General features: G+C 41.9%; 1 protein-coding gene across 5 annotated transcripts in view; it reads left to right on the forward strand.

Annotated features, from left to right (window-relative positions):
• Positions 1 to 4,507: 4,507 nt before the first annotated feature.
• MPHOSPH8 (M-phase phosphoprotein 8) overlaps positions 4,508 to 23,630 on the forward strand; it is a 50,050-nt gene continuing 30,927 nt past the window's right edge. For 4 of the 5 annotated variants that reach the window (XM_082859542.1, XM_082859540.1, XM_082859539.1 and 1 more), the window contains exons 1-2: positions 4,508 to 4,821; positions 16,289 to 16,444. In XM_082859542.1, the coding sequence (XP_082715668.1) occupies positions 4,603 to 4,821; positions 16,289 to 16,444 (375 nt within the window). In that variant the 5' untranslated portion in view covers positions 4,508 to 4,602. The remainder of the gene's footprint in view (positions 4,822 to 16,288; positions 16,445 to 23,630) is intronic. The other variant, XM_082859541.1, reaches the window with a different exon arrangement.

Consider the following 23,630-nt stretch of genomic DNA (forward strand, 5'->3'; position numbering starts at 1 on the left):
GAATACTTTAAGGTGATGAGAGACGCATCGGGGTGGTGCTGGAGGCTTATTTCCTTCTCCCCTCTCAGGAGGCTGTCAGGGAGCCGGTGCAGCCAGGCTGAGCAAGATGGGAGGAAACAAGCCTGTTTCTGGGCCGGGTGTTGAACCCGGGCCCCCCTGGCACTTGGTGTGCACGCTCCCTGGTATGGACCCTCAGCTGCAGATCCCTGCGCAGCTATTTTTCTTTTTTTTTTTGGCTGCACCACGCAGCTTGTGGCATCGCAGGTCCCTAACCAGGGATCCCACCGGCCCGGCAGTGAAAGCACGGAGTCCTAACCACTGGCCTGCCAGGGAAGTCCCTGGACACCTTTCTTATCGTTTAGAGACACTAGGTGTCTCGAGCAATTCTCCGGTGGATCTTGCCTTTGGTGTTGCATCTAAAAATCTCATCACCAAACGAAGGCCATCTAGATTTTCTCCTATGTTATGTTCTAGAAGTTTTATAGTTTTGCATTGTTTGTTTAGGCCTCTGATCCATCTTGAGTTTTTCTTGTGAAGGGAGTGAGGTCTCTGTCCAGCCTACTCCACACGATGCCTTCCAGTCCATTTCCGCTCTGTCTTTACGTAGAACCCCGGTGTCTTTGACATACAGTCTTTTTTTTTTTAAATATTTCTTTCTTTCTTTATTTATTTTTGGCTGTGTTGTGTCTTCGTTTCTGTGCGAGGGCTTTCTCCAGGTGCAGCAAGCGGGGCCGCTCTTCATCGCGGTGCGCCGGCCTCCCACTATTGTGGCCTCTCTTGTTGCGGAGCACAGGCTCTGGACGCGCAGGCTCAGCGGCCATGGCTCATGGGCCTAGTTGCTCCGTGGCATGTGGGATCTTCCCGGACCAGGGCTCAAACCCGTGTCCCCTGCATCGGCAGGCAGATTCTCAACCACTGCGCCAAGACTGACATACAGTCTTGGCTGCCCTCCCACCCGTCCTGCCCATCACCCCTCACGCACACAGGTGCAGGGTTTCCTTCCTGCTGCGGGGCCTGCCCGCCTGCCTCTCCAGTGGCTCCCAACACCCTGATGAGGGACCCTGTGAGCCTGCTGGTGCCCGAGGGAATGGGAGGCTTGTGAGGAGCTGCCTAAAGGCCTCCTCCCACCTTCCTCCCCGATGAGGCAAGAAGCTCAGGACCTGTCCCACTACTCACACTGCAGACGTCCGGCTCCATTCGGGGCCGTGGGCCCAAGGCCAAGGGGAGCTGGCATCTTTGACTACTCTGCCTTTTGCTGTTTATATATGTATAAACCATCTAAATCTGAAACAGGCTTGTTATATCTTTACTGGCCAAATCAGTCAGGTCTTGGCCCTGGCCTTCCCTGCTTGTTTGCTTGACGTAATTACAGAAGACAAACTGGGTACCTCCTTACATTGTTACTGGAGACGTATACTAGTAAGACAAAATTTTGCAATGTTTATCAAAATTTAAATCACAATGTGGTGGTCATTTCATAATGTATAGAAATAGCGAATTACTATGTTATGCACCAGGAACTAATATAGTGTTGTAGGTCAATTATGCTTCCAAAAGAAACAAGCAGGGCTTCCCTGGTGGCGCAGTGGTTGAGAGTCCGCCTGCCGATGCAGGGGACACAGGTTCGTGCCCTGGTCTGGGAAGATCCCACATGCCGCGGAGCGGCTGGGCCCGTGAGCCATGGCCACTGAGCCTGCGCGTCCGGAGCCTGTGCTCTGCAACGGGAGAGGCCACAACAGTGAGAGGCCCGCATACCGCAAAAAAAAAAAAAAAAGAAAGAAACAAGCAAACTCATGGAAAAAGAGATCAGACCTGTGGTTACCAGAGATGGGGGTGGTGGAAGGGGAGAGTGCGCAAAGGTGGTCCAAAGGTGCAAACTTCCAGTCATACGACAAGTAAGTATTAGGGCCGTGATGTGCAGCATGATGAATAGAATGAGCGCTGCTGTGTGTTACATATAAGGGTTGTTCTGAGACTAAATCCCAAGAGTTCTCTTCACAGGAAAAATATTTTTCTTTTATTTTGTGTCTATTTGAGATGATGGATGTTCACTAGACTTACCGTGGTCATCATTTCATCGTGTATGTAAGTCATACCATTATGCTGTACACCTAAAACTTACACAGTGCTGTATGTCAATTATATCTCAATAAAACTGGAAGAAAAAATTAAATCACTACCCTCTTTGACATATAAATTCCGCTAGTAGGAATTCTACTTCTAGAAATTCATCTTACAGAAATATGGACACACCAACACATGCATGTATTATATGTGCATACATACACAGTGCAGTGGCAGAGCATGTGCAATAGAGCTCATTTCAAAAGTTGTATAAGGGCTTCCCTGGTGGCGCAGTGGTTTGGGGTTTGCCTGCCGATGCGGGGGACACGGGTTCGTGCCCCGGTCCGGGAGGATCCCACGTGTCGCGGAGCGGCTGGGCCCGTGAGCCATGGCCGCTGAGCTTGCGTGTCCGGAGCCTGTGCTCCGCAACGGGAGAGGCCACAACAGTGAGAGGCCCGCAAAAAAAAAAAAAAGTTGTATAAATGGGTGTTTATATATGTATGAGATAAAAATCCGTCATGTCATATTCCAAACTAGTTACCTTTGAGGAACAGGAACTTTATTTCTATCTTATACATTTTTGAATTAATTGAAAAAATTTTACAATGAACATATATACTTAATTTCAAAAATACATAAAAGCAGAGTAAATAGTGTAATTAACTCCCTCAAGACTTAAAATGCTTTGTCAAGTTTTTGGACGCTTAGAACAGCCTTTTCTTCCCTCTTTTGCTGCTGAGGAAACGGGTTGGCTCTCCTACAGGATGTCCCACATTCTGGACATGTCTCTTTCCATTTCTCTTTCCCCATATTTCTTGTAAACTGGAAATTAGATCTAAAGTCCTGAGTAGATTAAGGATCAGCATTTCTGTCAACATGAGCCGTGAAGGCTGGTTGTTCTACTGTAATAATGCTAACATTGATCAGCGGGTTTCCACTGTGGCCTACAGCCAACACTCACCTGTGGACAGATACTTTGGCATCCAGTTTCTCTTCAGTCTTTCAGCTAACGATTCTGTTGTCTGAATCATTTTATGAAATATTGTGGTTCTCTATTTTTTCTTCTATACCTGTTAGCTGGAATTCTTGTGAAACAATCAGCTGTCCCCCATCAACTAACGTTGCTTTATAATATTTTTTAAACTTATTTAAAAAAAATATGGAAGCGTTAGAATTGCTGTGTCTTCCCTTAGAGATGAGAGTGCCTGGCGGGCAGGCTATGGTGTAGCGATCGCTGTGTTCCTAATGCCTAGGATGCCTTCTGTGAGCCAACTCAAACATCTGGCGCTGCTCTCAAAAGGCGCCTGCCAGATCATAGTCTTAAATGAACTCAGGGATCCCATTTAAAAGAGTTAATTTTGTCAATTAAGTTGCCAGGTGAAAATTCTCACTCGAGGATGAGGTCATTAGCCACCACAGCTGCGGACCTTCAAGGCCCCCTGAGAGGAGCTCAGGGCGGAGATCAGGAGTGAGGCGCTCTGTGCTCTGGGAAAAGCTGGAGAAGGTTTTAGGAGCCCGGTTCTCGCCTCCCCTCACATCTAGAAAGGCACAAAATCATTAACGGGGCGTCCGCTCCTCGTGGCCAGCAGCAGCGCGTGCTTGACCGCTCGTCTGCTGGCCGGTCACCCAGGCCCTGAGCTGCTGAGGCGCTGTCCCCTGGACATAGGGGACATTTTGCCCCAAATAAAACCCAACTCGCAACACTCACCTTGTGCATTTATTTTCAGTCGACAAAGTTCACTGTTAAATAAAAAGCTCGCTGCTACAAAGACTTTATTTGCTTATTTGCAATTCAAACTGAGAAATATTTCACCTAGCAACTCTGGGCGACAATTCATTTTGAGGGGTGACTATTTTTGTCAATCATTCATAACGTGTACAAATTACTTTTATCACCTCCTCTGATTTTTCTCTGTGGGAATTAAAAAAAAAAACAAAACCCTACTAGAAATTGGAAAATAAATGTTTTCCTTATCTTTAAACAGCACTCCCTAAAATATAACAGCACTATAGGCTGTGTTTGATTGGATCCTTCACAGGCGTTAATCGAATCAAAATCACCCAGATAAGGGTCACCTGCTCTGGGCAGCGGGCGGCACGAAGAGAACCCGCCACGAACCAGACCCGCGCGCTGACCCTCTCGCCCCGCCCACTTCTCGCCCAAGTCCCGCAATCCCCGCCCACCAGCGCTACAATGCAGCCTCCGCTCCGCGGCTCCCTTCCCCTCAGCCCACACCCCGCCCACGCTCCTCAAGCTCCGCCCACCGGCGCTACACCGCGGCCTCTCCTCGCGCCTCCATCGGCCTGCTCTTCCTTCCGCTCGGGGCATCCCTACCTCGGCCAGCCCACCCGCTTCCTGTGGGTGGTGCGGGGCTCCGGCGCGCCCGCCTGACGTGATTGTTGTGCGCGCGCGTCGCTCTGGGGTCCCGAGCTCGCCATTGGCGTTTTCTAGTCAGCGGCATCCTGCTGGCGGGGGTTCGGGGCCGAGCGCGGGGCGCGCGTCGCAACCGCTCTCCCCGCGGCTGGCAGAGCTCCGTTATGGCTGCGGCGGAGGCGGAGGGGGCGAGCGCGGCTGCAGTTCCTGGTTCGGGTGCCGACGGCAGTGGCAAGTCGCCCGGAGTCGAAGGAGAGGGAGGAGGAGCGGTGGGCAAAGAGAAGGACGCGGCCGCGAAAGGAGCGGAGGCCGTCGGGGACAGTGAGGATGACGGCGAGGATGTGTTCGAGGTGGAGAAAATCCTGGACATGAAGATCGATGGGGTACATGCGGGGCCCGGGCCGGGGGGAGGCTCACGCGCGGCGATCGGCGCGGCCGGAGTGGTGCTGCCCGCTCAGGAGGCGCTGGAGGCGGTGTAGACGGATGTCCACGGCGCGGGGACATTGAGAGGAGGCTTCCTTCTTAGGCCCCATCCGCGCCATCCCCATCCCCATCCCCATCCCCATCCCCGGGGGACGGCGTCTCGGGTCTGAGAGCCTGAGCATCCTCGCCCGCTCTCCCTGTGCGGCGTGTGCCAGCAGCCTCGCAGGAGCCTTGAATTCCTCGCCGCGCCCTGCCCGGCGCTTCCCGCCCAGTGTCTGTGTGAAAGCCGTGTTTCACCCTGGTCCCCGCAGAGTGTGGTGCTTCCCCATTTATGCCCTTCAAGCTTATCGTTCTTTACATGTTTGTCTCCTGCTAGATTGTAGGCTCCTTTGGTAGACTATGCTTTTTATTAATTTGTTATCGCTGACACTTTAATCCAGTGCCTAGCATGCCGTGCTTGCTTTGTGTATATCAGATTGAGTGAATGAATTGTGGGCTGGAGGCTGGGGGAAGGTGAGAGGGTGGGAGGATGGGCAATGGGAAAATAATCTGTTTTAGTAAATAGGTGTAAGATGACCAAAGGCCCTACACGGTGGTCGTTCTGTATATTGTGTTCTTTTTATTTTTATTTATTTTATTTTTTTGCGGTACGCGGGCCTCTCACTGCTGTGGCCTCTCCCGTTGCGGAGCGCAGGCTCAACGGCCATGGCTCACGGGCCCAGCCGCTCCGCGGCACGTGGGATCTTCCCGGACCGGGGCACGAACCCGTGTCACCTGCATCGGCAGGCGGACTCTCAACCACTGCTCCACCAGGGAAGTCCCCCTGTGTTCTTTTTATTGTCTGTTATTTCCCATTTGTCATACGCTACCTTATATTAATTTTTTTTGTCCATTCATTCAGCAGACTTTTTTTGTTTTCAACTACTGCATGGGTAGGTGCTGTGTTAGGTCCTGAGGATATAGAGATGAGTTGTAGCATACACAGTTGCTGCCATTAAAGATTCTCCTGGAGCTTCCCTGGTGGCGCAGTGGTTGAGAGTCCGCCTGCCGATGCAGGGGACACGGGTTCGTGCCCCGGTCCGGGAAGATCCCACGTGCCGCGGAGCGGCTGGGCCCGTGAGCCATGGCTGCTGAGCCTGTGCGTCCGGAGCCTGTGCTCCGCAATGGGAGAGGCCACAACAGTGAGAGGCCCGCATACCGCAAAAAAAAAAAAAAAAAAGATTCTCCTGTACAGTGGGGGATAAATAACCGAAATCCAGTGTCATCAATCTTATTGTTAGTTGCAGTAAAGATAGGGACATTTCTATGTATAATTTTCCCAGATACCTTGTAAGCACCTTGAGGTGATAGGTGTATCACCTGCGTTTAACATAGTGCTTGGCAGGTGAAAGATATTCAGAAAATATTTGGTTAGGAGCGTAATATCTTCAGAATTGTTGATTCACTTCTTTTACAATATTCAATTTTGCCAGTTCCAAAGAACTGTAGGCACTGTACCTAAAGCCCCACATTAAAAAAATTTTTTTTCTTTCATTTAAATGGAATCTCACTATATTTGTTTGGTGTGTGTCTGCATTTTTTGCTCAACAATATCTTTGTGAGATTTATTCCATGTTGTTGGAGCTATAGTTTCTTTCCTTTTCATTGTTGCATAGTTGTTGGCCCTCAAACAACTTGGGGCCTAGGGGTGCCTGACCCCTGTACAGCTGAAAAGCCACTTATAAACTCCCCCAAAACCTAACTAATAGCCTTCTACCAGAAGGGGAAGCCTTACCCATAGTAGAAACAGTCAGTTAACACATATTTTGTATATTATGTGTATTGTATACTGTATCCTTAATTAAAAAGTAAACTAAAGAAAAGAAAATATTTAAAAAATCAGAAGGAAGAGAAAATGTATTTACAGTAATTTATACCCTAAGTATACACCTTCTGTTTATGAGATGAATTGCTTGTCAGAACCTACATCAATATTGTCTTATATGATACAAAACACTGTAGATGTTATATGTATTACCAGCACTGGACATCAAAAATGAAAAGATAATGTGAAAAAGTTTATTGATTCATACTTTATGGTAGCCTAGTGTAATCGATAAAATTGCTTCCCAGTAGCCTAGCCTAGACACTAATGAATGAATTGTTAGAAAATTTTTGTGGCGTATGGTATTACAGTCATATTCATAGTACAGTATCAGAAACATTATTACATTTTTAAAGAAGTCACTTACCTGTAATAATCTAATACTCACTTTCTCCAATTAGAAAAGAATATGGTAATATAATTCTTTGAAAGCAAAGTTATAAAACGTTAAGAAAACTAACACATTAATTTTACATTAAATATCATACACCTTATGTCTTTGTAATGATCGACCAGTATTTACATATACTTTGTGCATTCATTGCATACCTTTTTCTTAATCATTTCAGTACTTCTGGCTATGTGTTTCGTCTGTGACTTTTTTCAGATTGTCGGAAATCTCCAAAAAATTTTCATATATACATATATATATATTTTGGCTGTGTTGGGTCTTTGTTGCTGCATGCAGGCTTTGTCTAGTTGTGGTGAGCGGGGGCTACTCTTCATTGTGGTGTGTGGGCTTCTCATTGCAGCGACTTCTCTTGTTGTGGAGCACGGGCTCTAGGCGTGTGGGCTTCAGTAGTTGTGGCACATGGGCTCAGTAGTTGTGGCTCGCGGGCTCTAGAGTGCAGGCTCAGTAGTTGTGGTGCACGGGCTTAGTTGCTCCGCAGCATCAAAAATGAAACATCAAATGGACATCAAAAGAGATGTGGGATCTTCCCGGACCAGGGCTTGAACCCGTGTCCCCTGCATTGGCAGGCAGACTCTTAACCACTGTGCCACCAGGGAAGTCCAAATTTTCCAATATATTTATTGAAAAATATCTGCATATAGGTGGACCCCGCAGTTCAAACCCATGTTTTTAAAGGGTCAAGTGTATTCAGTTGTATGAACATACTACAGTCTCTCTTTTCTACTACTGTTGATGGGCATTTGGGTTTCCAGTTTTTGGCTATTGTGAATAATGCTTCTGTGAACTTTATTGAACATGTCTCCTGGTGTATTGTGCACAAATGTTTCTCTTGGTTGTATATACCTAGGAGTGGAATTGTTCAGACAGGATGCATGTGTCTTCAGCTTTAAGTGGAAACTGTTTTTGAAATTGGTTGTACCAATTTACACTACTGCTACTGCTAATGTTCTATGAGAATTCCTTTTGTTAAGCATCCTATTGGCGCTTGATATTGTCAGTCTTTATACTTTTAGCCAGTACTGGTGGGGTATCTGATGGTATTTCCTACTTGTAATTTATATTTCTCTGGATTCTGCACTAGTAATCAGTGTTGAAATCATTGAGCATCTTTTCATATATTGGGTTGGCCAAAAAACAGACTTATTTTTTGGTCATTTGGTTATCTTTTATGAAGTGCCTGTTCAGATCTCTTTCTACTTTGTCTTTCTTTATTAATTTGTTGTATTCTAGATTCAAATCCTTTGTGGGTGATGTCATGTATATCTCTTTTCCTGCTATGTCTTTTTTGGTCAGTAGAAGTTCATATGATTAATGTAGAAAAACTTAATCTTTGTCTTGATGTTGAGTGCTTTTTTTTTTTTGCGGTATGCGGGCCTCTCACCGTTGTGGCCTCTCCCGTTGCGGAGCACAGGCTCCGGACGTGCAGGCCCAGCGGCCACGGCCCACGGGCCCAGCCACTCCGCGGCACGTGGGATCCTCCCGGACCGGGGCACGAACCCATGTCACCTGCATCGGCAGGCAGACTCCCAACCACTGCACCACCAGGGAAGCCCAATGTTGAGTGCTTTTTATGTCTGGTTTGAGAAATCTTTCCCTACCCTAAATATTCTCTCTTTTTTTTTTTCCTGAAAGCTCTGTTGTTTTGCCTTTCAGATTTTATATTTACATTTCACTTGGAATTGATTTTGTGTATAGTGTAATGTAGGGATCAGGTTTCATTGAGCAAATCTGTCTTTTTATTCTTTAACAATGCCTTATAAATTTTAGAATCAACTTGTCAATTTCCTTGCACACATTAAAAACTTTGAATTTTTATTGGGATTCGCATTGAATCTGTGGGTAAATTTAGGATCAATTTAATTTCTTTCAGTAATGTTTTATAGCTTTCTGTGTTGAGGTCTTAGTAAGTTGATTTTTAGGTATAATTGATATTTTTGATGCAGTGGTAAATGGTCTTTTGAAAAGTTTCATTGTCTTATTTGTTGCTCATACAATTAATTTTTGTGTATTTACCCTTTGTTAAAGAAATTCCATTTATTTCTAGTTGCTAAATACTTTTATTGCGAAAGGATGTTGAATTTTATTAAATTTTTTCCTGCATCTGTTAAGATGATCGCATAATTTTTCTCCCTTATATCACTAATGTGATAAACTACATTGATTTCCTAATGTTAAATCAACTTTGTGTTGATTTATCCAACTTTGAATAAACCAAAGTTTGTTGTGATGTTACCCTTTTTTAGTGTTAGATTATATATTTCTTTATTTTTTCATTTATTTCTGCTTTTTCTTTTTTTATAAATTTATTTAATTTATTTTTTATTTTTGGCTGCATTGGGTCTTCGTTGCAGTGCGCCAGCTTCTCATTGTGGTGACTTCTCTTGTTGCAGAGCATGAGCTCTAGGTGCACGGGCTTCAGTAGTTGTGGCACATGGGCTCGGTAGTTGTGGTGCATGGGCTTAGTTGCTCCGTGGCATGTGGGATCTTCCCGGACCAGGGCTTGAACCCACGTCCCCTTCATTGGCAGGCGGATTCTTAACCACTGTGCCACCAGGGAAGCCCAACAAAAATTTTTAGCTAATTATCTAGTATATACAACCTAAGAGGATAAGAGGACGGACCATCTGCTGCCATTTAGTTTGTCCCACTGATTAAGCGAAAAGATAATGTGGCTACCAAGAAAATAGACATTTGGGGAATTTTGAAGATAAGTTTATAGATCCCAGGGTTATCATGAAATTTCTTAATACACAGCAAAGTCTTGGGCAATATTTGGGTTGACATTATTCCTATTAAAAAAACATGTAATTCAGGTTTTCGTTTGTTTTGTATACTGCTATACACATAGTGACCCTCAGTAAATATTTGTTGAATGAATGAATGAAGCAAAACTGCTGAAATGAAGGCTGTTAACAATTATCAGTCAGTTAAATCTGGAGCTAAAATTGAGATGTATTCCTTGTACTTGAGAATGATTGTTAATACTCCCTCATTCTCATTGACTAGATCAAACCTAATTGATAACAAGTATTAAATTTATATGTGTTCATTACTGCCTTTTTTTTTAATCATCAGAAAAGTTGCAAGAATTGTGTAGAATCTCCCATACGCCTTTACCCAGATCCCCCAGTTGTTGATATTGGCTTTATTTTTTCTCTCTCTTTATTTATATACATTTTTTTTCTGGCCCATTTGAAAGTAAATAGTGTTTTTTAAAAGCAACTTTGAGTAACACATTTAGCACTATTTTTATGCACACAAAACTAAGGTGGCCCACAGGTAAGGATCTTTGGTCTCCGAGCCCTGTTGTTGGGTACATTCAGGCATCCCTCCGCTCCCCTGTAGCGGTGTAACTTCTCCTGTGGTATTTGTGCCAAGAGCAGGAGTGCCGCCACGAGGACCTAAGCAAGCCACTCTCTCACCTTGGTTTATCTCCAGTTTTAACTGCGCCTTCATAGAAGCTCTTACAGGGTTGTGTATTAATAGTTTTCTCTTTCCACACTGTTTTGCTAAAAAGCATACGCATGCATTTTCAGTTGTTATAATCACTGCCCTGCACCCAGTTATATAGCTGAACCGTTAAACTGACATGCTTTCTCTTTTTTGGGGGGGGGGCCCACCATGCGGGATCTTAGTTCCCTGACCACGGATCAAACCCACGCCCTGTGCAGTGGAAGCTCGGAGCCTTAACCACTAGACTGCCAGGGAATTCCCAACATAGACTCTTAATTATTATTTTAAAATTATAGAGATTTTCAGGATTATTTCTAAAAGTTAAGAGGCTACTCTTTTCCCACTATTTCTTAGTTTCTAATCCTGTTAGATGCTAATGCTTGGTCTTTCTACAGATGGCAGAATGATTGAAAGGCAGTGTGGGCATGATGGAAGGGTGCAATGGGAGGGAACAGTGGTTGGCAGTCAGTTTCGAAAGTTTATTGCCTTGGTGGTTGTATGAATAAAATCAGACAAGTGTTAAGAGTATAGCTAGAATGGTGCTCTGCAGTTCGTGCAGAAAACTATTGCATGAGTATGTTCTTGCTTCTCAGTGAGATTGGGTATTGAGCAGAAAAGAAAAATCAGAAATCTGGAAAAGCAAGAATTTGGAATATATATGACAAAGATTTAATAGCCATCAAGTATTAAAAAGAAAGGGAATTCCCTGGCAGTCCAGTGGTTACGACTTGGCACTTTCGCTGCCATAGCCTGGGTTCAATCCTCGGTGGGGGAACTGATCCCGCAAGCCGTGTGGCAAGGCCAAAAAAAGAAGTATTAAAGAGAAAAATTCTCATAAATGAGCAAGAAAATGGGCAAACGACACAACAGGTAACTTTAAAATATTGTTGATGTAGTTTATATATATGATTTTATATGTGTATCTTTTTTTTATATATATGTGTATCTTAAACTTTTTCATTTCAACCATTTTTCAGTGTGTGGTTCAGTGGCATTAAGTACATTCACACTGATGTGCAGTTATCATCACCATCCAGTTCCGGAACTTTTCCATCTTCCCAAGCTGAGACTCTGTACCCATTAAATACTAATTCCCTATTCTCCCTCCTCTCAGCCCCTGGCAGCCACTATTCTCCTTTCTGTCTTCATGAGTTTCCCTATTCTAGGTACTTCATATAAATGGAATCATAAATACTGGGTTGGCCAAAAAGTTCATTTGGGTTTTTACAGAACGAACTTTTTGGCCCATTCAGCATTTTCCTTCTGTGTCTGGCTTATTTCACCTAGCATAACGTTTTTAAGGTTCATCCATATTGTAGCATGTGTTAGAATTTCCTTCCCTTTTAAGGCTGAATAATCCATTATATGTGTATACCACATTTTGTTTATATATTCATCTGTTGATTGTTTGTTTGGGTTGTTTCCGACTTTTTAGCTATTGTGAATAATGCTGCCCTGAAATGTGTGTTCAGATATCTGTTTGAGTCTCTGTTTTCAGTTCTTTTGGGTATATACCTTGGAGAAGAATTACTGGATTATGAGGTAATTCTGTTTAACTTTTTGAGGAGTTGCCAAACTGTTTTCCACAGCAGTTGTACCATTTCAGGTTCCCACCATCAATGTGAGAACGTTCTCATTTCTCCACATCCTCACCAACACTTGTTACTTTCTATGTTTTTGTTTGACCTAGTGGGTGTGAGGTAGTATCTTGTGGTTTTGAAATTTGCGTTTCCCAAAGGACTAATGATGTTGAGCATCTTTCCATGTGCTATTGGTCATTGGTATATCTTCCTGGAGAAATGTCTATTCATGTCCTTCCTTTGTCCATTTTTTTTTTTTTTTTTTTTTTTTGGCGCTACACGGGCCTCTCACTGTTGTGGCCTCTCCCATTGCGGAGCACAGGCTCCGGACGCGCAGGCCCAGTGGCCATGGCTCACAGGCCTAGCCGCTCCACGGCATGTGGGATCCTCCCGGACCAGGGCACGAACCCGTGTCCCCTGCATCGGCAGGCGGACCCCCAACCACTGCGCCACCAGGGAAGCCCCCCTTTGTCCATTTTTAACTGTGTTGTCTCGTTTTGGGGTTGGAGGAGTTTTTTTTTTTTAATATATTCTGGATGTTGATCCCTTATGAGATGTCATTTGGAAATATTCTCTCCAGTTACATGGGTTTCCTTTTCACTCTATTGATAATGTCCTTTGACGCACAAAAGTTTTTGTTTTTGATGAAGTTATTTTACCTATTTTTTTCTTTTGTTTGGGCTTTTGATGTTTTGATGTTGTATATATACCTTGCTCACTTCATATATACATGCTCACTTCATGTCTCTGTGTCACATTTTGGTAATTCTCACAATATTTCACACTTTTTCATTATTTCTATATTTGTTATGGTGATCTGTGACCAGTGATTTTTGATGTTACTATGGCAAAAAGATTACCGCTCACTGGAGACTCAGATGATGGTTAGCATTTTTTAGCAATGAAGTGTTTTTTAATTAAGGTAGGTGCATTGTTTTCTTAGATAATGCTACTGCATACTCAGTAGACCAAGGTATAAATATAAACATAACATTTATATGCACTGCAAAACCGAAAAAATTGTGTGACCTGCTTTATTGTGATATTTATTGCAGTGGTCTGGAGCCAAACTCACAATATCTCTTAGGTATGCCTGTATCCAAGAATTCATTGTCAAATCCAAGGTCCTGAAGATATACCCCTGTGTTTTCTTCTAAGAATTTTATGGTTTTAGCTTTTAAATTTAGGTCTTTGATCTATTTTGAGTTAATTTTTGTGTATGGTGTGAGATAGGGATTTAACTTCATTCTTTCATATGTGAAAATCCAGTTGTCCCAGCACAATTTGTGTCCCTGTTCATTGGACTTGGCACCTTTATCAAATATCAGTTGGCCTTAGATGTGTGGGCTTATTTCTGGACTCCATGTATCTGTTCTTATGCCAGTACCATACTGTTTTGATTATTGTGGCTCTGTAGTAAAATTTGAAATCAAGAAGTGTGAGTCCTCCAAATTTGTTCTTTTTCAAGATTATTTTGCCTATTCAGGACTTCTTCCAATTCCATATGAATTTGCGGTTTGTCTTTACTACCTTTGCAAACGAGGCTATTGGAATTTTGATAGGGACCTGAGGTCACTTTGGTAGTGTTGACATCTTAACGGTATTAAGTCTTCCTACCAAAGAACACAGATGTCTTTCCATTTACTTGTATCTTCTCTAATTTCTTTCAGCAGTGTTTTGTAGTTTTTAGTATGCAAGTCTTTTATGTCTTTAGCTAAGTTTATTCTTGAGTATTTTATACTTTAGATGCTATTGTAAATGGAATTGCTTTCTTAATTTCATTTTTGGTTTGGGCATTTCAGATGTATAGAAACAAATAATTTTTGTGTGTATTGTACCCTGCAACTTTGCTGAGTTCATTTATTAGATCTGGTTACTTTCTTGTGTATTCTTTGGGATTTTTTTATAAATAGAATCATATCATCCATGAATATAGTTTCATTTCTTCCTTTCCAACCTGGATGCGTTTTATAGCTTTTTCTTACCTAATTGCTCTGGCTAGAACTTCCAGTACAACGTTGAATAGCAGTGGTGAAAGTGGGCACATAGCAGGTAATTTTTCAAAGAAAAAATGTAAATGGCTTAATGATAATTTTGTAAGTGGATGTGGAATATGGCAGAACTTTTTTTGTAAATTGCCATATAGTAAACATTTTAGACTTTGTAGGCTGAGAGACAATTTGGGGGTTTAGAGTTGGTGTTCCTTGTCATGGTAGAAATGTGACCTCATTCTCCTAAAAAACTTTCGTTCTCCCAAAGACAGTGATCTTCCTTCTTGGGAACTCACTAGAACGTGTTACCCACATCTGCCTTTGGCATTTACACGTATTGCCTTCACAGTGCGGGCTGACTTTCTGCATGCAGCCCAGGTCCTGGGTTTGGATTTCAGCTGTACTACTCTTTTTTTTTTTTTTTTTTATGCAGTACGCGGGCCTCTCAGTGCTGCGGCTTCTCCCATTGCGGAGCACAGGCTCCGGATGCGCAGGCTCAACGGCCATGGCTTACGGGCCCAGCCGCTCTGCGGCATGTGGGATCTTCCCGGACCGGGGCCCGAACCCGCGTCCCCTGCATCGGCAGGCGGACTCTCAACCACTGCGCCACCAGGGAAGCCCTGAACTACTCCTTAGCTGTGTAATCATTAGTAGTTAGTCTGTCTAGAAGCTTCAGTTTCCTCATCTGTAAAATGAATATTAATACTTCACAAGGTTATTCTAAAGATTAAGTGAACCAATAAATGAAGAGATTTTGACAGTGCACAACACATTTTGAGGCACTTGATGTAAATATAATTCTTCTTTTGATTTGTTTTTGTGTGTTTGTTTTAATTTTTTTTTAGTTGAAGTGAAATTCACTTAGAATATTACATTAATTTCAGGTGTAATAATCGGGTGATTTGTTTTCAACCATTTAAAAGTGTAAAACCATTCTTAGCTTACAGGATGAGCAAAAACAGAGGCAGGCCCTGCTACAGTTTGCTGATCCCTGCTCTTGTATCGGGTGAGGTGAAAGTTGGAGCATCCTTTCTGGAAGGCATTTGACAGTGCATTTTTACAATCTTCAAATGGCTTTATTATTTGATCCCGTCTCTCTTTTGGGAATTTATTCTAACAACCTAATCAGAGTCACAGTGTTACTTATAAAAAACACAAATTGGAGACAATCAAAACAACCTTTGGTTTCCAAAGGGAGAGTTTTCATTGTTGTTTGTTTGTTTTTGTGTGTGTGTGTGTGTGTGTGGTATGCGGGCCTCTCACTCTCTCTCTAACCTCTCACAGGTGTGAGGTGACAACTCATTGTGGTTTTGATTTGCATTCCTCTAATAATTAGTGATGTTGAGCATCTTTTTAGCTATCTGTTGGCCATCTGTATGTCTTCTTTGGAAAACTGTTCAGTTCTTCTGCCCATTTTTTAATCAGATTGTTTTTTGCTTTTTACTTGTATCAGTTTTTTATGTATTCTGGATATTGACTCTCAGATATATGATTTGCTAATATCTTCCCACTCAGTAGGTTGCCTTTTCATTTTATTAATGGTTTCCTTTGCTGTGTAGAAGCTTTTTAGTATGATGTAGTATGACTTGTTTACTTTTGCTTTTGTTGCTTTTGCTTTTGGTGTGATACTGTTTTTGTTTTTGCCACTTGCTTCAGGAGATTAACATTTTTTTTACATTTGTTTTATTGTGGTTATTTAATTTAAAAATTAGTTATTAAGTGAAAAGTAATACGTGCAAAATAGATTGAAGATTGACTCTCCTTCCTTCCTTCTCCCCAGAAGCTGTTACAATTACCAGCTTCTCATGTCTTGCAGAGAACAATTTAAGAGAGGCTTTTAGGCTGATTCACATTTGGAGGGGACAGATTAAAATATGACTGATATTTTATTATTCCACTACAGTAAGCACTTGCCCTCAGAGGGAGAAGCTACAGCTGTACTTAGATCGGATGGACTTTCATTATGTATTTTAAGGAATTCACAAATGATCTCAGGAGATGAACAGTCTTTACCATGATTTTAATCTCCATTTCTGGTTGGTTCATGTATTCTCAGCAACTGTATGGTTTTGGAGCTATAGTCAAGTCTAATATCCTTTATTTGCCTGTTTTTAATTTATATAACAGGGCAAGATCGTTTATAAAGTTCGATGGAAAGGATACACATCAGATGATGATACCTGGGAGCCTGAGGTTCACCTTGAGGACTGTAAAGAAGTTCTTCTTGAATTTAGGAAGAAAGTTGCGGATAACAAAGCTAAACCAGTGAAGAAGGATGTCCAGGTATTATATTTTATCTCGTAGTGGGTTTTTTTAGAATAATAAGTTTATTATAAATTTTAATAATATACAGAATGTATAGTAAGGAATTTACAAATAATAATAAAATATACAGCATTCCTATTGTAAGTTCTGTATAGCCAGTTGATTCTCATAGAATGCTTTCACTGATTTTTGCCAGGCTCTTTTTTCCGTAGCCAAGCTGTGATTGCAGGTGACATACAGGTATAGTTGGGGCATGTTGTTATTTTCCTTTAAGTTAAGAGTAAGAGGATAGTGGGGAGAAAAGAGATGTGTTGAAACTTTACTTGTTCATCCATGATGTGAGCATCATGTTTTTGTATACCTGAGGAATATTTTTTATGCTATTCATCATAGTATTATTAGCTATGGTCACATTATTATTATTAACTATGGTCACATTAAATATGGTCATATTCATCATGTTTTTGTATACCTGAGGAAAATTTATGTTACTATTACAGATACAACACATACTCTTATATTTAATCAGCATTATTAACATATTTCTAAGTCTGACTTTTCTGCTAATTCAAATAATTCTTAGATCACTTTATAAAGCTATAAATTTTAATCCGTTTCAGATTATTCATAGGTCTGATTATCTCCGGGTCTTCTGTTTTTCTTTTCTATTTCCACTTCAATTTTTAACCACTTTATGGTTTTTTAGTAGCTCTTGTTGGTGGTAAGGAAGGATAAAGAATTGAAAGGAACTCAGATGAGTTAAACTTCTGTCATCAGCAGTTTGAAAAAAGACTTGATGGTGGTCTAAAGTGGGATAACGTTAAAACTAATGCACAAACTTGGTTTAAGAGTTTCCTTCTATGGATTTGTCCATTGTTTTATCCTTGATTCTCATATTCCACACATTATTGAATTGGCTTTATTTATGAATCTTCTAAGAATTTCCCATTTTACTTTTCTTTGTAAGTTTCATTTATAGCTTCTATTTATAAATTGAACTGACTCTAATTCAACTTATTGCTTTTAGTTTTCTTTTTCATTAGAAATAATTATCATTTTTTAGAATACTGACAGAGGTTCTTGAACTTAGAACTATATAGTGAAAATTGCTCACAATAAAGAGGCTTAGTTGTTGAAGTTATTTTTTAAGGGCTGAATACTGATCCTTTCTTTCCCTACAATTTGAGTTTCAGCTACATACTTAGTATTTTTTAAATGACAAAAACAGTATTGTGACTTGACTGTGTGTAGCGGTTGTTAACAATAATAGCCGTGATAGAGGCAGCTTCTGCTCACCCAGCACGTGTCCTCTGTCTGTGCCAAATGCTGGGCCAGCACTTTCATGGATTAAGGTGAGAAAACGGAGGCTTAAGTAAGTTCAGTGCCAGCCCAGATTCACCCATTAGTAGTGACAGAGACAGGCAGCCACACTCTTAACCACTATGGTAGGTTTTCTTTTGGTTTGGGATGTAGTTTGAAATCCATTTAGAGGAGTAGAATTACCAGTTTTTTAATTGTATGCTGTAGTGGCAGGGTCTTTAATAAATACAGTTTTTAAATTACTAAGCAAAACCTTCAGTACTTTTAAAATTTTTGTAAAGGAAATCCTTCACAAGATGAGTTCAGATTAGAGAATGTTTTCTTTAGTTTTTTGCTGCAGTTATACTTCACTTTTCTAGAATGGGTGCCTACTCCCTCCTTCCCTATTTCTTTCAGTAAAAACACTATACAAATACAAATGCACCTGTCTTACTAAGTGATTGGTTCATATTACTCTCAAAATTTAGACATTTTGATTGAAATCTTCTTAAATTTATTTCTAACTTTCCTGCTTTTATTAGTGAGATAAGTTTGCTGAAACTTCTCCCAAGAAGTCTTGACTTATAGAATACTGGCTTTATTGGCCCTTTCACTTTACCAAGGCTCTGGTTAAACCCAACTTGCAACTCTCTTGATTTAAAATTATTGATGACAGTCTGAATGAGAATGATTCCTGATCGACTGGTCTGTTTGAGGCTTATTCTTTTTTTTTTTAAATTTTTTAATTTATTTGGCTGCATCTGGTCTTAGTTGCGGCTCACCGGATCTTCGTTGTGGCATGCGGGATCTTTCGTTGTGGTGCATGGGCTTCTCTCTAGTTGTGGCGCTCAGTAGTTGGGGCTAGTGGGCTTAGTTGTCCTTTGGCCTGTGGGATCTTAGTTCACCGACCAGGGATCGAACCCACTTCCCCTGCATTGGAAAGCGGATTCTCAACCACTGGACCACCAGGGAAGTCCCTGAGGCTTATTCTTAATCCTTGTCCTAGTTTAAGGAAGACACTTGTCCACTTGGAAGTGTCTTTTTCTAAGCTATCCTTACTATTTTATAAGTAACTTAAAATTCTAGGCACTAACAACATTTTGAATTTTTATAAGACTGAAACCTCTATTTCTTATGTCAGGTGAACTTTCTCCTGAATTCTGTTTTTTATAAAGTATTCCAGTATTTATACTGCTATGACTTTTTGACCTAATCATTGAGTAGTATCAGTGGACAGGCATATGGCAAAAATGCACTGGTCGCTAACCTTTTCCCACTACTTTAGCAAAATAGTTTTTTTTGTTTTTTGCGGTACGCGGGCCTCTCACCGTCGTGGCCCCTCCCGCTGCGGAGCACAGGCTCCGGACGCGCAGGCTCAGCGGCCATGTCACGGGCCCAGCCGCTCCGCGGCATGTGGGATCCCCCCGGACTCGGGCACGAACCCGTGTCCCCTGCATCGGCAGGCGGACTCTCAACCACTGTGCCACCAGGGAAGCCCAGCAAAATAGTTTTGCTGTTCATAAGTTCTTGTGATTCTTTCACTGTAGGTATAGAAGTAGAGAGCCAGTAGGAGAAAATGCTTTGTTCATCTCGTCATCGTTCTGTTCATGCAAGAAACAAATATTTGCTACCTATGTGAAAACTGATATTTCCCATTCACCAAAATCTTTGTCTTGTGGAGAGGTTTTACTACAGCAGTATTTAAGACTATTTGATTCGTCAGTTTATCTACTTAAATCTGGGAGCAGTGCTTGCCTAGGACTTAGTAAGCATCACAGAAGTTAGGAATGGATTCTAAAATACCCCAAAAAGTGATTGTTGATACTCTTCACCAGAAAATATACATGATGCAGAAATGGTATTTGTTCATTAAAATACTTTTTGTCATTTAGCATTCGGATACCTTTTTACCGTTTTGCTGACCATTGGGTATTTGAAGCTAAAAAGAAAAACTGAGGTGCTGTTTAACATTCATTTGTGTGAGACACTCCAGACCTTCATCTTTAGTGACTGAAAATCTACGGACAAGGCGGCCGCTGGTCTGCTTGAGCTTTGATGATGGATGTCACATGACACAGAAGAACCTCTACTGGCCTGTCATGGCAACACTTTATTGTTTTTACATTTTTGGTTCTTTTTTTAGAGATAGCTTTTTTTTTTTTTTCCCCAAGTAAATATAGAGTGTCTTAAATGGACCAGACCCTTAAATGGTCACAGTTTTATGAAGATAGAGCATATGTATCTTTTGCTCTTGAGGGGCCTTACAAGTTGTCCATGTATGATCTTACTTTTAAGAGTAGTACCATATAAAAGGATTTTGCCTTCTGCCTTTGTTTTTTTTTAAATTAATTTATTTTATTTTATTTTTGGCTGTGTTGGGTCTTTGTTGCTGCTTGCAGACTTTCTGTAGTTGTGGTGAGCGGGGGCTACTCTTCGTTGTGGTGCGTGGGCTTCTCATTGTGGTGTCTTCTCTTATTGCAGAGCATGGGCTCTAGATATGCAGGCTTCAGTAGTTGTGGCACACGGGCTCTAGAGTGCGGGCTCAGTAGTTGTGGCGCACGGGCTTAGTTGCTCTGTGGCATGTGGGTTCTTCCCAGACCAGGGCTCAAACCCGTGTCCCCTGCACTGCCAGGTGGATTCTTAACCACTGCGCCACCAGGGAAGCCCCTGCCTTTCTTTTAAGATAATTTTTTATCAATGCATATTCTAACCAGCAAACAACTGTGTTTTTTAATAATCATTTGTGTCCCTACTACTCAGCTAGGAGATAGTTTTGCCTTTATTTTAAAATTTGTCTGAGGATAGCTTTTTGAAATACTGCCTATAAAATAATATATGTACTCTTTTAATGTAAAATGAATTAGAATTTGTGCACCCAAATAGGCTTTATTTTTGAGTGTACATTTTGTGAAGTAAACATTTATTCCAATAGTTCCATGGCCAAAATGGTTTTAAATTATTTAGTTTGGAATTGTCTTCATAAGAATCTATATGTTATGCAAGAAAATTTCTAGTAACGCCTCCTCTTTGTACCCAAGGAAAGCGTGGTGATGGCTCTAAAAGTGCAGGGGTGAGCTTCCAAAAGTTATTCGAGCAGCGGTTGCACTATTGAAAAGCTCATGGTTTCAGAGGTGGTTCGGTAGAGGCAGTGATGCTGGGGTGTGCGTGCCTTGTTCAGTTGTTTTGCCATCACACCTCATGCACAGTATTGATCACCATTCCTGTAGGCTGGGCGTTGAGCAGGTGGGGCAGGGTGACTGACCCTGAACTGCCCGGGCCAGTCCCAGCTTAAAAGCCTGTCGACCTGGTGTGACTGTGATCAGAGAGTCCCGTTCATTTTCAAAGTTGTCCTAATTTGGATAATAAATAGTATGTTTATTTTATGTGTGAAACTATTAAAATGAGTAAGAAGACAGATTACTAGTATACTGAAAGTGCTCAGACTTGTGATATGTGTGGTTTTAATTTTGTTTGACTATTTTTTAGTTATTTTAAAAGTTAACACTAATTTCTTTGTATCATCTAATACCTGTTGTTTGATGGCAAACAACTGTTCATCAGACGGTAGCTATTTTTTATGTCCTGACTTCACTCAATCTGGCCAGTTACTCCAGGGCTGGATTACCCTGGTGCAACTAACCTACTGATTCATTTGATACATGCTAAATAATAATTTCACACAGAGTATTTTGAAGCCTAAAGCCAAAGTGCTATATTATTTATTTGCATCAACCCATTTATTTAAAACATACAGGTTGTAACTATCTTGGGAGTAGTCTAACGACCAGAGGAAAAGTCTTGTTTCAAAGTTTTGTGCTAAGGAGCCAGCGTTAGAGCTCTTCCCAGGTGACTGAGGAATTAGGATAGGTAGCAGCAGCTCTCTTCACAGTAGCCAAGACATGAAGCAACCTAAGTGTCCATGGACAGGTGAATGGACACAGAAGATGTGGTACCTATACACGGTGGAGTATTAGTCATCAAAAAGAATGAAATCATGCCGTTTGCAGCAGCATGGATGGACCTAGAGATGATCATACTAAGCAAAGTAAGTCAGAGAGACAAATACCATAAAATATCACTTATACGTGGAATCTAAAATATGACACAAATGAACTTATTTACGAAACAGAAACCGACTCACAGACATAGAAAACAAACTGATGGTTACCAAAGGGGAAGGAGTGGGGATGAATTAGGAGTTTGGGGTTAGCAGATACAAACTATCATCTATAGAGTGGATAAACAACAAGGTCCTACTGTAGAGCCCAGGAAACTGTCTGCATACCCGTAATAAACCATCATGGAAAAGGACCTAAGTGTGGAGGTGTAACTGAATCGCTTCGCTGTGCGCCAGAAGCTGACGCGGCCTTGTAAATCAGCTGCGCTGGGCAGCAGCCGACGGGTGACCCAGCAGCCACCACATGGGGCCAGCAGCCTGGCTGGTGGCGAGGACCAGGTGAGACAACAGGGAGGCGCCGAGTAGCTGCGCCGAGAGGAGGCTGACCTCGCGCTGTGGGGTCCCAGCTGTGGATTTCGGGGGGGGACCCCGGGGGTCTTTCTGTGTACAGGCGAGAGTCTTTGGAATGGTAGACTTCTTTTAAGTTGTTTTACCTGATGAAAGGGATAAGTCCAGCCTCTTGTTTGCTAATTATTTCATGTTCATTCATTAAAAAAATCCATTTCTCATATGTAAGTCATTAGGAGGAAGAAGAATAAGATGCGCCTCTGCCTTCAAGGCGCTCACGGTACGTGAAGGGGAGGGCCAGGTGGACGGAACCTGAAACACGGAGTGAGACACGATCTCGGGCAGCTGTGAGGCCGCTGTGGAAAGTCAGAGGATAAGCATCAAAGGTGCATTACAGAAGATTCGTCATTTGGCCGAAGCCCTAAGAGATGAGAAATTCGAGGGTCCTAGGAGGGGAGGCAGGTACAAAGATGCAGAGTTTTGCAGAAGCACAGATTTTGGGGTGATGGTGAGAAGTGCCGGAGCTTTCGCTTGGAAAGGAGCAAGAGTGACACTGGGGCAGAAATTGGGAAGAAATATGTATGCGCCTGGATTTAAACTCAACCGTCTGGGCAGTAGAAGGGCCGGCAGAAGTTTGGAGGGAAGTTGTGTGATGAGATTTATGTTTTAGGAACTTGCTTTTTTGAAGAATTTTATTAGGAAAATTTGGACATATAAAAATGCAGAAGGCTGTATCGTGAGACTTGAGAATTCATCACCCAGTTCCAGTCACTATCAGGACTTTGCCATTCTTCCTGTCTGCGGCTCCCACTCTCCCCTTTTACTTGCTGGAGTATTTTAAGGCAAATACTTTAGTACTCCAGATGGCATATCACTCTACCCTGCAAAACTTTATTAAATTACAGACATTGTGAAAACATAACCGCTATACCATTATCTTACCAAAAAAGTTTACACTTGTTTCTTAATGTCTTCTATTATCTAATAATGTGTTCCCCCCAGCTGTCTCAAAGAAACAAAACATGTCTTTGTTGATTTGATTGAATTGGGATGTGAAAATGGTCTGCATGTTGTATATCATCAGTAATCTCTAAATATCTTCTAATCTATAACAGCTTCTTCCTCTAACCTTCCCCTATTTTTCCCCATCATGTTTATTTGATGAAGAGACCACATTGTTTTTCTGTAGAATTTCCCATATTCTGGGTTTGGATGAGCACCTGATAGCTTATAACATGTTCCTCTGTCCCGTGTTCTTGTGAACTGGTAGCTAGATGTAGAAGCAGGATTGCTCTCAAGTTTATTGGTTGATTTATTTATTTTGCAAAGATGGTCATGAGTGGTGCTATAACACATCAGAAGGCCCATCTTGTCTAGCTGACTCCTTTCCAGTGAAGTTAACAGGATCGTTGAGATTAGGTGTTTTCAGTCTTATCTACC

The sequence above is a fragment of the Leucopleurus acutus genome (assembly GCF_964270905.1).
Source record: "Leucopleurus acutus genome assembly, chromosome: 18".
Classification (NCBI taxonomy): domain Eukaryota; kingdom Metazoa; phylum Chordata; class Mammalia; order Artiodactyla; family Delphinidae; genus Leucopleurus; species Leucopleurus acutus.